The sequence below is a fragment of the Natrix helvetica genome (genome assembly GCF_964273705.1).
Source record: "Natrix helvetica genome assembly, chromosome: 2".
Taxonomy (NCBI): domain Eukaryota; kingdom Metazoa; phylum Chordata; class Lepidosauria; order Squamata; family Natricidae; genus Natrix; species Natrix helvetica.
This window is the reverse complement of record NC_138552.1, coordinates 287,417,659-287,436,037: the sequence shown is the minus strand read 5'-3', so window position 1 is coordinate 287,436,037 and position 18,379 is coordinate 287,417,659. Positions and strand designations below refer to the sequence as shown.

At 43.8% G+C, this 18,379-nt stretch overlaps 1 protein-coding gene across 7 annotated transcripts in view; it reads right to left on the bottom strand.

The window, feature by feature from the left end:
• Positions 1-5,257: 5,257 nt before the first annotated feature.
• The window catches only part of AKAP1 (A-kinase anchoring protein 1), an 81,661-nt gene continuing 68,539 nt past the window's right edge, over positions 5,258-18,379 (bottom strand). For all 7 annotated transcript variants that reach the window (XM_081945326.1, XM_081945325.1, XM_081945328.1 and 4 more), the window contains exons 9-11: positions 17,626-17,699; positions 13,880-13,945; positions 5,258-6,874 (exon numbers count right to left, since the gene is read on the bottom strand). In XM_081945326.1, the coding sequence (XP_081801452.1) occupies positions 6,812-6,874; positions 13,880-13,945; positions 17,626-17,699 (203 nt within the window). In that variant the 3' untranslated portion in view covers positions 5,258-6,811. The remainder of the gene's footprint in view (positions 6,875-13,879; positions 13,946-17,625; positions 17,700-18,379) is intronic.

Genomic DNA, 18,379 nt, shown 5'->3' with positions numbered 1-18,379 from the left:
CCCTTCAGCTTGGAATCTGGCTGATTATTCAGGGTTGTCCAATCAAAAGACAGCAACTGTGACAGTATGATTGAACCTATGCCTTGTTTTTGCCTCCTTAAAAATAGGCAGAGCTTGGATCACACCACAATGGCTGCCATCTTGATTTTTTAAAATTATACTTTGAAGACATCCCTGGGTTGACATAACAAACATGTACTGTTATGCATAGATTCAGGGGATTTGCTTTTTCTATGACCTTTAAGCCACCAAGAATCTTTGGATGAAATGCCCTACAAATGTCTGTAAAAACCCATAAATAAATGAATATTGAAGAGTTATGACAAAATAAGGCCAAAACCCCCCCAGACGGGGGCATTTAAAAGTTTAATACAATACAATACAATACAATACAATAGTAGAGTTGGAAGGGACGTTGGAGGTCTTCTAGTCCAATCCCCTGCCTAGGCAGGAAACCCTATACCGTTTCAGACAAATGGCTATCCAACATCTTCTTAAAGACTTCCAGTGTTGGGGCATTCATAACTTCTGGAGGCAAGCTGTTCCACTGATTAATTGTTCTAGCTGTCAGGAAGTTTCTCCTGTTCTAAGTTGCTTCTCTTCTGGATTAGTTTCCACCCATTGCTTCTTGTTCTACCCTCAGGTGCCTTGGAAAATAGTTTGACTCCCTCTTCTTTGTGGCAACCCCTGAGATATTGGAAGACTGCTATCATGTCACCCCTAGTCCTTCTTTTCATTAAACTAGACATACCCAGTTCCTGCAACCGTTCTTCCTATGTTTTAGCCTCCAGTCCCCTAATCCTCTTTGTTGCTCTTCTCTGCACTCTTTCTAGAGTCTCCACATCTTTTTTACATCGTGGCGACCAAAAATGAATGCTGTATTCCAAGTGTGGCCTTACCAAGGCCTTATAAACTGGTATTAACACTTGTATCTGTATCTGTGTATTTCGTTTTTCTTGCCTAAATGTAGAACCTTACTCTTTTCACCATTGAATTTCATTTTATTAGATAGTGCCCAATGTTCAAGTTTGTCAAGATCCTTCTGTATCTTAAGCCTATCTTCTGGAGTGTTGGCTATTTCTGCCAGCTTGGTGTCATCTGAAAATTTGATGAGTTCCCCATTTATTCCCTCATCCAAATCATTGAAGAAGATGTTGAAGAGTACTGGGCCCAAAACAGAATCTTGGGGTACTCCACTGCATACTTCCCATCTCATGTATTTATATTTATATTTATGTTATATTTATATAATATTTGTGTCACTACACACAAAAACACTCTTAACACAATTTATCCAAGAATATATATTTGGACAATAAATTTTAACATTTTGAAAAATCATTACAAGTCAATCCTTCACTGAATTTTCTTGCTGGAAACTGGCTGCGAATGTCACAATGGGCAAATACATAATCCTGAGATGCTCCAACCCTTGTAAATACATGCGGGTTACCAAGTGCCCAAATTTTGATCATGTGACTCTGAGGCTGCAATGGTCGTAAGCATGAGGACCAGTTGTAAGTCTCATTTTTTTCAGTGCTGTCATAACTTTGAATGCTTGCTAAACAAATGGTTACAAATCGGAGTCTACCTGTAATTAAGAACCCAATTTTGTTTCGTAGCAGATGGAGAAATGCGTTTCAGGATGCTCCATTTACTTTTGTGAGACTTGGAAAACTCAGCAGAAGAAACAGAGTTTGATCTCTTAGGCTGTATTGCCATCTACTGACTGTTTCCTTGTAGTGCTTCAAATTGTCCAAATTCTTCCATTGGAAAGTGTTGTTTAGATCCGAGACTTTGCTAACTGTATTTCACAGGACTTTAAAGTTCTGAGAACTTGGTGGGCTTCCCTGAAAGACCAAAAATAAAGTTCACACAAATCTAGACAATTTCCCATCATTAGAGTTTTGAAAATCCTTGGTGTAGGACAGAATTTCTCAACCCTGGCAACTTTAAAATGTTTGGATTTCAACTCCCAGAATTCCCCAGCCAGCCAGACTGGCTGGGGAATTCTGGGAGTTAAAGTCCAGACATCTTAAGGTCTCTCAGCCTTCCATCCTTCCAAAGGGGGTAAAATAAGGACCCGGATTGTTGGGGGCAAGAGGCTGAGTCTGTAAACCGTTTACTAAAAGGTAAAGGTTCCCTTCACATGTATGTGTTAATCATTCCTGACTCTAGGGGGCAGTGCTCATCTCCGTTTCAAAGCTGAAGTGCCAGTACTGTCAGAAGACGTCTCCATGTTCATGTGGCCGGCATGACTAACCACTATAGGCGCCCGGAACGCTGTTACCTTCCCACCAAAGTTGGTCCCTATTTTTCTACTTGCATTTTTTACATGCTCTCGAACTGCTAGATTTGGCAGAAGCTGGGGCAAGTAACGGGATTCGAACCGCCGAACTGCTGACCTTTCTGATCGACAAGCTCAGTGTCTTAGCCATTGAGCCATCGCACCCCTAAATCACTTAGAGAGGGGTGTAAAGCACTGTGAAGCGGTATATAAGTCTAAGTGCTATTGCTATTTTAAAAAGCAGGCAGGCAATTAACTAAGTCTTAGAAGAGGAATACCGTATTCACCATCTGCTTTATTGATTACGTGCCATCCAGTCACTGGCAACCAGTGGTGGGTTGCTTCTCGTTTGCCCAGGTTCGGCCAAACCGGTAGTAGCAGTGGCAGGAGGCCCCGTCCACCCACGTGGATGCTTCTGCGCATGCGCAGAAGCATTGTGTGCACGCACAAGAGCACACGGGAGCATGCCCGAACCGGTAGAAAAAGCATTTGCAACCCACCACTGCTGACAACTCTTAGCAACCACATAGATTTTCTCACCAATGATCTTCCGCCAACCTGGCCTTTCAGATAACCCCAATGGTGTACCCACCATCGCCTCTGTAACTGAGCCCCTCCTCCTTCCCGCTGGTGAGCCGCCTCCTCCCTTACCTTCCATCCTTCCCAGCATCCCAACCTTCTCCAGGGAGCTGGGTCTTCGCATGGAGTCCAAAATAGGATAAGTTCAGTCTGTGCCTCAAGTGAGAACCCTGGGGTTGATGTCAGGGATCCAAGTAACACCCCCAACGAAAGAAGACTCCGAGTTTGAGTTTCCTCAAAGTTCCATTTTATTAGAGATGTCATGTTGGCACATCTGGGAAAACCCGAATCTGAAAGCTTCCAGGTTTTCCCCCACCCAAGTGAAAATTCAAGCCCCTGTCCAGCACCCAGATGTCCATCACGTGGTCCAATCAGGTACCATCCAAGAGGAGATGCCTCCCATTCACCTCATGGCAGCTGCAGGGTCAGTTGACCTTGATTTTCTGGGAAAGGAACGTTATTTAGACTATAGATCTCCCATACTCCATAGAATCCCCCGTCCCGTTTTCCTTTTGTGCACCAAAGCCCTTGTCTTCTGCACAACACTGATCCCAGTGCGAAACCAGGCTGTTTCAAAATCATTTTTGTTGTTGTTGAGGTGCTGTGTGCCCTACGGGTTTAAATTGTCAAATTGTCTGGAGTGGTATAGGGTCTCCTACTCAAGCAGGGGGGTTGGACTAGAAGACCTCCAAGATCCCTTCCAACTCTGTTATACTGTCAACCTCATTTTTGGACTTGAAACAGATGTTGTATGCACAACATTGAAAGCGCCAAAGGTTTATCTGGAAGATAATCCCCATGTAGAACTTTTAAGCCTCTAATAAATTTTGCTTGCTGGCATTTTCTCTTATGCACAAAAGCTCACAATCCAGGTCCTTAAGAGTTTAAATTAGCACCATTTTGACTATACAGATAGACCTTGGCTTACAAGTATTCCTTTAACTACCATTTGAAGTTGCAATGGATGAAAAAGTGACCGGTCCTCATGAAATGTCATAACATTCCCCGGGTCATGTCTTCAAAATTCAGGAGTTTGGAAACTAGTATTTACTTAAGAGTTCAGTGGCTAAGACGCTGAGCTTGTCAATCACAAAAGTCTGCAGTTCAGCAGTTCAAATCCCTAGTGCTGCTTAACGGAGTGAGCTCCCGTTGCTTGTCCCAGCTTCTGCCAACCTAGCAGTTTGAAAGCACATCAAAATGCAAGTAGAAAAATAGGGACCACCTTTGGTGGGAAGGTAACAACGTTCTGTGCCCTCGGCGTTTAGTCATGCCGGCCACATGACCACGGAGACGTCTTCGGACAGCGCTGCTCTTCAGCTTTGAAATGGAGATGAGCACCGCCCCCTAGAGTCGGGAACAACTAGCACGTATGTGCAGGGGGAACCTTTACCTTTAAGATATTTACTAGTTGCTGTTAAGTATTTACATTTGCTGCATCCTGGGATCAACTTTTGTGACTTTCCTAGATGGCCTCCTACAAGCAATGGGAAAGTCAGATTTGCTTAACAAATCCCGTGATTCACTTAACAATGGCAGTGGCTCATTTAACACTTAACAGGACTTAAAAGCTATTAAAATCAGGTATGACTCACTTAACAACCATTTGGCTTAGAAACAGAAATTCTGGTCCCATTTCTGGTTGTAAGCAGAAGGCTGGTTCTTCTCAACTTTTCCTGATTAACCATTAGGAAGGGACGGGGTAGCAAAACAAGTAGGAAGGGCTTTATACATTTATACCCTTTGCTTTCTGGTTCTTCGGTAACTGACTTCATGGCAGCCATTTTGTGACTCCACTCACTGCTGCAAATTGACACCTAGTTTTCATATTCGTAATGGTTGCAGTGTATCGTGGATGTTGGTGGCCACTGATCTTGTGATTCCTCTTGGACACTTTTTTTTGTTTGCAATTCCTTTTTGGACATCTTTAAGTCCTGATTGTGGCAATTAAAAAATCAAAATAAAGACCCAAACTCTATTATTAGGTCAGTGTTTCTCAACCTCATCACCTTTAAGATACGTGAATCTGTGGAGCTGAAGTGGTGCAGTGGTTAGAATGCAGTACTGCAGGCTACTTCTGCTGCCTGCCGGCTGCCTGCAATTTGGCAGTTCAAATCTCACCAGGCTCAAGGTTGACTCGGCCTTCCATCCTTCTGAAGTGGGTAAAATGAGGACCCAGATTTTGGGGGGGCAATATGCTGATTTTGTAAACCGCTTAGAGAGGGCTATTAAAGCACTGTGAAGCGGTGTATGTAAGTCTTATTGCTATTGCTAGAATTCCCCAGCCAGGGAATTTTCTCAAAAAGTAAAAAATTAGTTCCCCCCCAAAAAATTTGGCCAAGTCTTTAAGCCAAGTACCTTAATTATACACAAGAAATCCATGACACTAGTCCCTCACATTTAGAGGCATTTAATTGCTGAAAGTCTTAAAGGTCGACTGATTCACACAATACTTTTTTTTCTACATCTTTTGAGGAAGAAGGTTTTGCCATACACTCCATGTTCTATATAAGACCAATATTTCAAAAAAAAAAAAAATCTGCAATAGAATTGACATACATACAAGACATTTTTTACATTCTCTCCCTTCGGTAATAACTCCCAACTCAGCAACCATGTTTTAAATTCATTTATATTTTAATAGTATTAAATTAGCTTAAATTACTTGATTCTTTTTTTTTTAATTCCACATTTGAAACCAATCTAAAAAGGAGCAAAAAAGAAAAAAAAAAGACACCACTGCAATATTAATTCCAAATGTTACTCGTTTTTCCCCGTTCAGTCAGATCTGTACAGCAAAAAAGCAATAAGAATTTGCTGATTACTCTTCCTACCATACAGCAAGCAGGGGAAAGAATCATGCACAAAGGTCAAAAGTTTTTCACGCATTCTAGTGTTTTAAGCGGTGTAATGATACACCCCAAACTATTTCTCTACAGAGGACATTTTGGTATGGAAAAAAAAATCATTTTGTTTGAAGTTCCCTTTTTTAATTCTCCAGTATTTTTTTTTCTCTTGTACAAAATATTACAATGATTTTTATATATATTTACATAGGTTTTTTTTTTCTCCAAACAGCTAGAAAACAGTGATGTCTTACAATCAGGATTGGCGATCCATTTTTCTTTTCTCTGGGTATCCAACATGACTGGGAATTTAAAAAACGCCGCAGCTGTAGTGGTTGAAGTCAAATTCATTGTTTCAGGTGGTCTGCAAAATGAATGTATCCTGATTTCTTGCACAAACCAAGCCTTAATTAAAAGTGAAGTCACAATCAAACAAGGGGCAGGTGGGCCTTACCTAGAACCAAAGCGTTCTAGGTAAGGTAGCTAGCTTTTGTGATTAGAAACATGGATATGCCTATTATGTCGGATGTGCTCCCAAGTTTCAAATATTTTATTAATATATTTTTTTCGGGGTGGGGGGGAATTTCTGAATCAAATTTATCTCCTCTATTTCAAGTCAGTTTAATGTCAAGGCAGCAGTCAAATTTAGATACGTTCAACACATGCCTTAAACCATTCACACACAGCCAACCTGGTGCAAACCTCTTTGCTCTATTATTACAATTTTTCTTTTCTTTTCTTCTTCTTTTTTTTTTTAAACAACTTGACATTTGACCAAAGGGGAAGAGCCAAGTTTTAAAGCTGTGGTTTGTTTTTGTTTTAATGGCTTATGGTACAACTCCCTGCCTTTTCAACAAAATGAGGTATGCTATACAAACTGTGGTCAGTCAAATGAATTCATCACAAATCGCTGGTGGAAATAATGACTGATTTGCTTGTGGGGAGGTGGGGGGGTGGAGGTGGGGGTGGGAGGGAAAAGGGGCGGGAAGAAGGACTACAAAATCCTAATTTTGAAACAGTGCCAAAAAGAGGAAAGAAAGTCAAAGGGACAGGTGGGGAAAAAGGAGGAAAGAACAGTCCAGAAGATGGGTTCAGGGGTTTGCTAGTAGCTTTCCACCCACTGAGCAAATCCTCGTTCCACCAGTGTTCGGTTGATGGACACCAACTGGAAGAGAAAACAAAGAGAAACATCAGTGAGTGATCCCAGCAACAACAGGACAAATGAAGTGATCTTGCACAGTCACACGTAATACACCCATAGAAAGCAGAACTCCCAGGCAGGTAGATTCCTCAAAGAACAATTTATTGGATACCTCATGTTGGCACAACTGGTGAAAACCGACTCTGAAAGTTCCTGCGGTTTTCACCTAATTAAAAAGTGAAATTTTCCCCTTCCCCCCCAGATCCGTGATGGCAAACCTGTGGCACACGTGCCATAGATGGCATGCAGAGCCCTCTCTGCTGGCACATCAGCTGTTGCCCCAGCCCAGCTCCACTGCGCATGCGCCTCCCACCAGCCAGCTGGTCTTTGGGTCTCTGCTGTGCATGCACAGGGGGCATGTGGGAGGCACTCACATTGCACCTTGAGGCCTTGTGTATGCTCCCCCCCCTCACCCATTTTTGGCTTCCAGGTTGGTGCAGGAGGCCTTTCCGCACATTTTGGGCCTGGGAAACCTCCTGCAGCAACCTGGAACCAAAAATGGGTGAGGGGAAGGGGCAGGGCGCACGCATGTGCGGGGGGAGGCATTGCATTATTGCATTGCATTATTATTGCAGGCTTTCAGCACAGGACAAAAAAAAGGTTAGTCATCACTGCCCCAGATTATTGGTCACATTGTCCAATAGAGGTGCTGACAGGTTGTTTGGTTACTCCACTCCTCCTCTTCTCAGCTGCCTAATAGAATGACCTTGGTTCCCACAAAAAACGTTTTATTTTGACTGCAAAGCTGATCTATCTAATTCCCCCCCCCCCTTCTCCCTCTCTGCCTTGTGGCAACCATGAAGCCTCAAGGATGGCTTCAGCCAGGTCCGCTTCAGGGTTGACATCTTGGCTACATATCTATGGAGATTCTCAATCATCTTAGGTCAGTGTTTCTCAACCTAGGCCACTTATTTATTTATTTATTTATTTATTTATTTATTTATTTATTTATTTTATTACATTTATAAACCGCTCCCTCTCCCCGAAGGGACTCGGGGCGGTGTACAAAACAGCTAAAAACCACATACAAAATACAATATCGAATACCCATAAAAACAAGACAATGTAAAACCATTCTAAAACAAAAATTAAAAGCAATCTAAAAAATCTATCCCCAGAGATTAAAATACCGGCCAGAAATGTTAGCAATTAAAACTACGGTTAGGCCAGGCCGGCTAAATGGAACAGGTGGGTCTTTAATTTCTTGCGGAAGGAGCAGAGATCGGTAGTTGTTCTAATATCGGGGGGGAGGTCATTCCATAGGGTCGGGCCCATCACAGAGAAGGACCTACTCCTGGGTGCCGCCCACCGGCATTGTCTGGTGGATGGCACCCGGAGGAGCCCCTCTCTGTGAGAGCGAATTGGTCGCAGGGATGTATGGGGTAGGATGCTCTTGGATGATGGGTGGACCTCAACTCCCAGAATTCCCCAGCCAGCATGGCTGACTAGGGAATTCTGGGAGATGAAGTCCACGTGACATGAAATTGTCATGGTTGAGAAACACTGGTTATCTCAAAGGTGCTTTTCCAAAAGGCAAATGGGCTTTCTTGTGTTTTTTTTTTCCTTTGAAAATATTTCACACCTCATCTAAGAAGCTTCTTCAGTTCTTACAGGTCGGGGAATGGAAGGGTTTATATTCTTTGCAGTCATCTGGTCATTACTACTCTGAGGGTCTGTTGTTAGCTCTCCGACACTCTCTGACAGTTGTTGATGCTACTTGGGGATTTATCTATATCAGGGGTGTCAAACTCAAGGCCCGGGGCTGGATTCGGCCCACGGGGTACTTAGATCAGGCCTGCAGGGTTTCCCTGGAAACAGCAAAAACTCTGCAACCCTGCAGGGGGTTGCAGGAAGCCGTTGCACCAGAAAATGGAGCATGGGAGCCAGTTTTCGCTGGCAGAGCGCTTGGGCCGCCACAGGCGCCCCCAACACAAGTGATGTTGAGCTGGCCATGCCCCCCTTCCAGGCCAAACACAACCCGGATGCGGCCCTCAATGAAATCGAGGTTGACACACACACACACACACACACACAATCTATATCCTCAGGACGGACCCTCAGTGCTGGAAATGCTTCTTGGACGAATGGTTATCTTATGACCCTGGGATATTGCAACCATCATAAATTCATGTTGGTTGGCAAGCACCAAATTTTGATCATGGGGCCACTGCGATAAGCCATAAGTGCAAGGACGGATCATGGGTCACTTTTTTAAAGTGATGCTGCAACTTAAAATGGGCATTAAGCAAATGCTCATAAGTTGAGCACTACCTGCAGAAGGGTAATATTTCCAATTAAAAGATCTTTTAATTTCAGATATTGGTCTTTACCCAGTGAAAATTCCTGAATTACTACCACATTAAAGTTTTTTTTTTATTATTCTAACTCAACAATATTGCATTTTAAAAATAAAGACCTATGGATATATATCAAGCATGGGGAACAACACAAAAAATGAGACTTTACAACAGAAAAACTTTTTGAACTGATTATGAGTGTTTACTTTCTGATAATTGATTTGTTCTTTAGGAACAAAATGAAAGAACTGGTCAATATTATTTTTTGTGATCAAGGTTAAATGTTTGGTTTAAAAAGTGAGGTATATATGTGCACGCACGCACACACATTTATTTTCAGGCAGTCATTAGGTGAGAACTACATATATATACCGGTGTCTATACATGTAGCTCTTGCTTAGTGACTGCCTGAAGTTATGACAGACCCCCAAAAGGTACTTGCAATCTCTTTTTGAAATTCCAACTGCCAAACCCACAGATCACAATCACTGTATAAATTCTACTTTTTAACAAACTTCGTTAGCTGAGAAAATTTCTACCACCCAATGCTGTATTCTGAAAATGGTATTTGCTCCGAGACTGACACTAGATCAGTGGGTATTAATCTTCCCAATGCCGCGACCCTTTAATACAGTTCCTCGTGTTGTGGTGACCCCCCCCAACCATAACATTGTTTTATGTTTTCTGTATTTTTTCAAAAATATGTGTTTTCCGATGGTCTTAGGCGACGCCTGTGAAAGGGATTGAGAACCACTGCACTAGCCCATGTTTTAAAAGAAATTGCAGCTGGCATTTTGCATTGAAGCTGAGCTGATGCCAAATTCCCTTTGAAGCTAGTAGAGAGCTGGTTTTAGTGGAGCATAATTTCCTCTTTCAGGGGATTCAGCTGTTCAGTTTGATCTTTTTTTGTTGTAATTGGATAATTCTTCAAATTGCCTTGTCAAATGGATTTTGCCCATCAGGGCCAAACATCCAGGAAAGCCGTGCAGTCAGGTGAGGCAAGTGAGGCACAGCCTCACCACTCTCATCATGAAAAAAAAAGTAAAAGGAAAAAGCTAAAAAGCTAAACTTCATCCTCCTGGTGCTGTGCAGGACTTTGGGCAAAGGCTGGAGGGAAGGACCCTGGCTCGCTTGTGCTCTCCCTCCCCAAGAGTAGTTTGATTGCAGGCAGAGCCACGTTGTGGGGCCAGTGTGTGTGCTACAGCATGGCTCTTTGCCTGGCTTCCTGCCTCCTCCTGTGGTCTCCTCACTGGTGCTCTCTCTCCCCAAGTGTAGTGACTTCCTCCCTAGGCCCCCCATTCACTTCTCTCTCTCACACACACAGCTGGATAAAACTATATAAAAATCTAGCCCAGCTTCACTGATTACAAGTTTGAAAAGGCAACGTGGCTCCACCTGCAATCAAACTACACTTGGGGAGGGAGAGCACAAGCGAGCACTGAGGAGACCACAGGAGGAGGCAGGAAGCCAGGCAAAGAGCCATGCTGTAGTACACACACTTCCCCCCAGCCTCTTTCTTTTGGAAGACTCGGCTCGGCTCCCCTCTGCCTCTTCTCTGCCTCTCCTCTCACCCCAGCCTGCCAGCAGGAGGTGGTGGGTGGACTTTATTGTGTTCCAGGCATTTCCCACCCAGACAGCAGGCTGCATTTGCAATGGTGGAGGTGTTTGGGAAAGGCAGCAGGGGAATGGAGGGGGGGATGGCAGAGGAGCTGCTTTCAAGCCACTGGAAAAGATATCCAATCCAACTTTTGTGTGTGTGGGGGGGTTGTTTGAGAGTGAGTGAGAGAGGGAAGGGGTAGGAGCAATAATCCAATCCAACTTCTGTGTGTGTGTGTGTTTGAGAGAGGGGGAGGAAGGGAGAGAGGGAGGAAGGAGGGGAAGGAGAAGAAAAAGAAAAAGAAAGAAGGAGCAAAGCAGAAACACAAATGCTGTCGCTTTAAATTGGAACTGAGCATGCCTGGCTGTGGAATTCTGGGAGTTGAAGTCCACAAGTCTAAAAATATTTGAAATTCAGCTCTGTGTCAGTGCCTCACCAGTCATAAACCTCACCGCACGTCACTGCAGGAAAGGCATCCTGAAGATCCCAACTATGTGTGCCAACAAACCATGGCTTTGTCAGTTGTAACCCTTGTGCCACGGAACATGCCCAGGGGTAGGACTGGCCCAGTGGTGGGTTGCAGGCGGTATGCTCCGGTATGGGCGTACCGGTGCCTGCCAGGAGCACCGGGTACTGTTCCGATACAGTTCTCCGGAGGGCCCGCCCGCCCGCCCGTACCTGTATTTGAGCTCTTCGGCGCTTACGCGCATGGCGCCTGCACAACGTCCCACCGAATAGCTGGAGCGTCGCGGAGGCTTGTAAAGGCGACGCAAGAGGTAAGGACACGTGCATGCGCTGCGTGTGTGTGCGCGTGTGCTGCATGCGTTCATGTGGTGGACGCCAGGCCCCGTTGCACCGTACCAGTTGCACCGGCATCCGTAACTCACCACTGGGACTGGCCCCAGCATCTCATTCAGAAAAACGCTTAAACCCATCTTATCCTTAACGCATCTTTGAACCCCGAGGCGATTCCTGATTATAATTATTGGAGATGTTTTCAAACTGTTTTTGAGATGTCCTATTTTGTTTCGACAGGTAGTCCTCGACTTATGGCCACCACTGCGCAAACAAATTCTGTTGCTAGGTGAGATGTTTGTTAAGTGACTTTTTAGGACTGTTTTAGGACCTTCCTTGCCACGGTTGCTAAGTGAATCCCTGCAGTTGTTAAGTGAATCTGGCTTCCCCGCTGACTTTGCTTGTCAGAAGGTCGTAAAAATTGATCGCAGGACCCCGGGATACTGCAACAGTCATAAATGTGAGTCAGTTGCCAACCGGCTGAATTTTGATCATGTGACCATGGGGAGGCTAAAGTGGTTGTTTGTGAAAAGCCCCCATAAGTCATGTTTTTCAGGGCAGCTGTAACTTTGAACAGTCACTAACTGAACTGTTCTAAGTTGAGGACTAGCTATTCCGCTCAGAGTTTAAATGAGGCGGTATTTGGGGGTATGTGTTTGCATGTAGGTATCTTAAGTGGAAAGACCGTACAGGTAGCCCTCACTTACTCACTTTGTGACTGTTCAACGTTATGACAGCACTGAACAAGAAGACTTATGACTGGTCCTTGAACTTATGGCTGGTGCAGCATCCCCCCCCGTCACATGATCACCATTCATGGTGCTTTGAAGCCCCCATACATTTATGGCCATTGACCTGTCTCATTATCACGTGATCGTCATCTGTACACACCTGGCTTCTGACAAGCAAAGTCACTGGGGAAGACAGCAGGAAGTCACAAGTCACAGTTATGGGTTGACTCACTGAACAACTGCAATAATTCACTTAATAACCGCAGGGAAAAGTGACACAAGTTCAGCACAGTCACACAATGTCTTGTTTAATGAGCATGTTGTGTAGCAATGGAGTTTCCAGTCTACGGAGTTAAGGGAGGACTACTTATGCATACACGCAGTTCGTAAAATGTGAAGTTTATATTTTAAACCAAGTCTCTCTAATTCAAATTTAAAAAAAATCCCCCTTCCTTTTTGCCTATGCTTAATTGACGTGCTCTTCCACCAAAGAATATTGGTCATTTTTAAAAACACATTGCTATATTTCTCTGTTGCAATAAAAATTCCACGGCAGGCAGCTTTAACACGCTACACGCTTAGCAGCTGATTACACTCAAAAACGAGAAGTTCTGAGTTCAATAAATAATCTCACTGTAAATAAAGATTTCTGCCTTTTGATGACAAGTCCATTAAGCGAACGCTAGAGAAACTCTCACCTGGAAATACTAATCTCCTTTGCAGGAGAGTCTAAAAATCTGGAAATTGCCACTCAATTCCTGCCAAACAGGCCCCATTTGGAGGATGAACAGAAAGGCTTATCTTGGTACCTCCTGATAAAGCTTTAATTTGTGGCTTTTCTCTGCTTTAGCTCTTGGATAAAGAGGAATTTGAAGAAACCCCAAAATGGGGGTCTATCATTCCTGGATGTGCAGGGCAGATGGATTTCTGTATGCGTGTGCACGAACAAGATTCCCCCACCCCCAATCGCCTAAATTGGGCTGGCCGGATGCTTTCCTTTCTCGAATGTTTTGCAAAAATATAATCAGAAAGAATTCCAAAAAAGGTATCAGTCAGGCTCCCTGAAAGCAGCTGGGATCCTGAGGAGTGAAACCAAGCTGGCTTCATTCTCCCACACTGTTTGGGATAAGAAGGATTGGCATATCCTGTGAATGGGCTTACAGGCTCTGCTGCTGTCCACCCAAAGAGACGAAACTAAAGAGGAGACCATCTGCCCATCTAACAAGCTGGACTGAAGACTACAGAAAAAAGTTTGGTGGTGTCCACCTGACTCCTGGATAACTGGAACAAGGCCAACCCAGAGCAGGCGGGACGTTTGACTGAGATCCAACACCTCTCTGAAGTACGAAGTCTACTTGTTACTCTTTCTATATCTATCCAACATCCCCAAAGAACAGCCCCTACTAAGACGTCTACTTATGCACATTTTAGTTTGGTCCTGCTTTGCGTTCAAAATCACCCAGGTCATCATAATGAGTGCGCTGAAGATTTAATTCGGGGATCATCGTGACATATTATGGACCTGTTCTCCCAAAATTGACCCACATACCTCATCTCCTATCATGCTCCACAGTTGTATTAGAGGCAAGCCTGTTGCACTGTCGTAATTCGTAACCTGCAAATAGAGAAGTCAGTTAACACCTACCAACGGTGAATGGTTGTTGTCAGGCCCAAAGAACCAGGGCCATTTGTAAGGTGGCAGCATGGAAGATTAATTCAAGCCCATACAGAAGAATTTGGTCAACTAAAGTTTGACCAACTAAATTGGCACAATAGCACTTAGACTTATATACCGCGTTACAGTGCTTTACAGCCCTCTCTAAGTAGTTTACAGAGTCAGCCTATGGCCCCCAACAATCTGGGTCCTCAGTTTACCCAACTTGGAAGGATGAAAGGCTGAGTCAACCTTGAGCTGGGTGAGATTCGATTTGCAAACTGCTGGCAGCCGGTGATCAGCAAAAGCAGCCTGCAGTATTGCACTCTAACCCCTGCGCAACTGCGGCACAAGATACGGGTCAATGGGATTCAGGAGGGGTTGGACTAGGAGTGCTTGTGGGAATACAAACAACTCTAAGCTGATGATGCATTTAACTCCGCCTCCCCCCAGCTCTGTCTGCTCTTCTCCTACAGGTGTCTCCTTGAGCCACTATGTTAGTCAGGTTGCAATGGATCTAAAATCTTCCTAGATTGTCACTAACAAAGTCACTAAAATCTTTCACTGAGCTCTGGACAAGAATTTTGCCTAGCTTATGGTATTCAGCCTGACCTCAATACCAGGAAAGAGTCTGGAAAAGATAATCAAGCAATAAATTAGCGAACACCTAGAAGTAAACAAAGTAATAGCCAAAAGCCAACATGGGTTTGTCAAAAACAGATCATGCCAGACTAATCTTATTGCATTCTTTGACAAAGTGACAAAATTAGTGGACCAGAGGAATGCCGTTGATATAGTTTACTTGGACTTCAGTAAAGCATTTGATAAGGTAGACCATAACCTACTACTAGATAAAGTAGAAGAATGTGGGTTAGACAGCATCACCACCAGATGGATTCGTAACTGGCTGACCAACTGCACTCAACATGTAGTCCTCAATGGAACTGCATCTACATGGAGGGAAGTATGCAGTGGAGTACCCCAAGGCTCTGTTTTAGGCCCAGTACTCTTCAACATCTTCATCAATGATTTGGATGAGGGAATAAATGGGGAACTCATCAAATTTGCAGATGACACCAAGCTGGCAGGAATAGCCAACACTCCAGAAGACAGGCTTAAGATACAGAAGGATCTTGACAAACTTGAACATTGGGCACTATCTAATAAAATGAAATTCAATGGTGAAAAGAGTAAGGTTCTACATTTAGGCAAGAAAAACGAAATGCACAGGTACAGTATAGGTGGTACCGTGCTCAATAGTAGTAACTGTGAAAGGGATCTTGGAGTCCTATTGGACAACCATTTAAATATGAGCCAGCCGTGTGCAGCAGCTGCCAAAAAAGCCAACACAGTTCTAGGCTGCATCAACAGAGGGATAGAATCAAGATCACGTGAAGTGTTAACATCACTTTATAATGCCTTGGTAAGGCCACACTTGGAATACTGCTTTCAGTTTTGGTCACCACGATGTAAAAAAGATGTGGAGACTCTAGAAAGAGTGCAGAGAAGAGCAACAAAGATGATTAGGGGACTGGAGGCTAAAACATGAAGAACGGTTGCAGGATGTCTATTTTGATGGAAAAAAGGAGTAGGGGTGGCATGATAGCAGTGTTCCAATATCTCAGGGGTTGCCACAAAGAAGAGGGAGTCAAACTATTCTCCAAGGCACCTGAGGGTAGAACAAGAAGCAATGCGTGGAAACTAATCAAGGAGAGAAGCAACTTAGAACTGAGGAGAAATTTCCTGACAGAACAAAACAGCTTGCCTCCAGGAGTTGTGAATGCCCCAACACTGGAAGTCTTTAAGAAGATGTTGGATAACCATTTGTCTGAAGTTGTGTAGGGTTTCCTGCCTAGGCAGGGGGTTGGACTAGAAGACTTCCAAGGTCCCTTCCAACTCTGCTATTGTATTTGTATTTATAATTTATTTATTTATTGTATTTAAGAAGCGCCCATCTCCCTCACAGAGGGACTCTGGGTGGTGCACAGTAGAATCCTAAAAGCAGAACAGCACTTAAAATTTTAAAGAGGCAAGGAATGTTAAAAAGTAATTGAAAGATGAAAAGGAGGGATTTCAGGGTGCTAACCAGTCCCATGACTGCATGCTCCTCGGTGCACCCCAAGCAAGGCTTCAGAGCCACATTTTGACTACTTTTGGGAAGACCAGAAGAGTAGGAACCCCCCCTCGCCTCTAGAGAGAGTGAGTGTTCCACAAAGTGGGGGTAACAGCAGAGAAGGCTCACTTCCTGAACCCCGCCAGTCAAATTTCTTTTAACTGATAGGATCCACAACATACTTTTCCTGACTGACTGGGTGGGATGGGTTGATGTAATGGATCCAAGATTCATAGTCCATAGGTAACCATGTCATATAGGGATTTATAGGTCACAACCCCACACCTTGAATTGAAGCCGGAATCAAACTGGCAGCCAACACAGCTCATACAGCAAAGGTGTTATATGCACTTTTGGGCACCCAAGATTGCCCACACGGCTAGTTGGGTAGTTTGTACCAGTTGGAGCCTTCCAAATACTTTTCAAGGGTAGAACACATTAAAGGTAAAGGTTCCCCTTGCACATATGCTCTAGTCGTTCCTGACTCTAGGGGACGGTGCTCATCTCCGTTTCAAAGCCGAAGAGCCAGCGCTGTCTGAAGACGTCTCCGTGGTCATGTGGCCGGCATGATTAAATGCCAAAGGCGTACAGAACGCTGTTACCTTCCCACCAAAGGTGCTTCCTATTTTTCTACTTGCGTTTTTACGTGCTTTCGAAATGCTAGGTTGGCAGAAGCTGGGACAAATAATGGGAGTTCACTCTGTTACGCGGCACTAGGGATTCGAACCACCTTTCTGATCGATAAGCTCAGTGTCGTAGCCACTGAGCTGCCGCGTCCCTAGAGAGCACATTGCCATAGCCCAAATAGTAGTGTGCGAATAATCACTTATTTATTTATTTGTATTCTGCCTTTATTATTTTTACAAATATCTCAAGGCGGCAATCCAACACACCTTTCTTCTATATTCCTCACAACAATGACTCTGCGTGGGGAGTTGGGCTCAGAGAGAGAGAGGAGGACTGGACCAAGTCACCTCGCCAGCTTTCATGGCTAAAGTGGGACTAGAACTCATCCTCTCCTACTTTCTAGCCTGGTGCCTTAACCACTTAGACTCAGTTTGAAGTTTATAAAGTTTAGTCTACATCAGGGGTCTCCAATCTTGGCAACTTTAAGACTTGTGGACTTCAACTCCCAGAGTTCCTCAGAGTTTCTTCCGCAAAGCTGGCAGAGGAACCCTGGGAGTTGAAGTCCACAAGTCTTAAAGTTGCCAAGGTTGGAGACCCCTGATGTAGACTAAACTTTACAAACTTCAAACTGAGTTTGAAAAGCCAAGGGAAGGCTTTATGGCAAATGTTGTTGGAACATAAATAGAATAGAATAGAACATAATTCTTTATTAGCCAAACTCTGATCACTGTGAAATCAAAAAAATTGGAGTCTACAAAATTACCATTTCTTACTCGATTTGACATTCACTTTCTCCTCCCTCATTAATGGGAAGAAAAAGGATTTCTCACCACAAATGCTTTTCCCCAGGTTTAATCAAATCAAAGGCGCTATAAGCAAACCCACCAGATGTTACACTTACCTGTGCAAGTAAGGGTGTGCCCCTGGTCATTTCACTAACAGCCGTGTCAGCTTCAGATGAAAACTGATCATCATCTTTAACAGAAAAGAGGGGAGAGAAAGAATAATTACTCAAAGTGGTCCCTGAATCCAGAACCAAATTAACAATACAAAAACCCTCCTGAATCTTTCCACTGGGTTATTTGTGCCTTTTATGGGGGGGGGGGGGGGTGTTGGAGAGATGGGAAGGAGGAAGGAACATGAAACAACTTTAAAAAATTACCCAAAGCATGAAAATCACTGAAAAAAGCAGAAAATGTGTTACACAGAGAATACAATATAGCATATACTTGTGTGTAAGCCGATCTGAACCTCAACATTTTCACATGTTTTCTTTTTCACAATTGGCTTGCTGGTGGATAATTGGATTTTCATAGTATTTTGGTTAAAAACTCAAGGGTTGCCTTATTCACAGATGGGATTATGTGCAAGTAAATGCAGGTACTTTTAAAAAGTGTTACCAAATACACTTGTAGGTAAGCCAAACTCAATTTTGGGGGTGTCTTTTGGCACCCAAAATTCTCAGTTTATCTTCAGGTATATATGGTAAGTGTCAGGCCTGGAAGCCATCTTGGGCATTGGATCTTCAGGCCTGCAACATTTAGTCTGTAGGAAAATGGGAGGGGGATTATATGGAGTATGGGAGATATATAGTCTACATGACATTCTTTTCTCAGAGAGTCAAGGACGTCTTGCCCTGCAGATGGAGTGGTGTG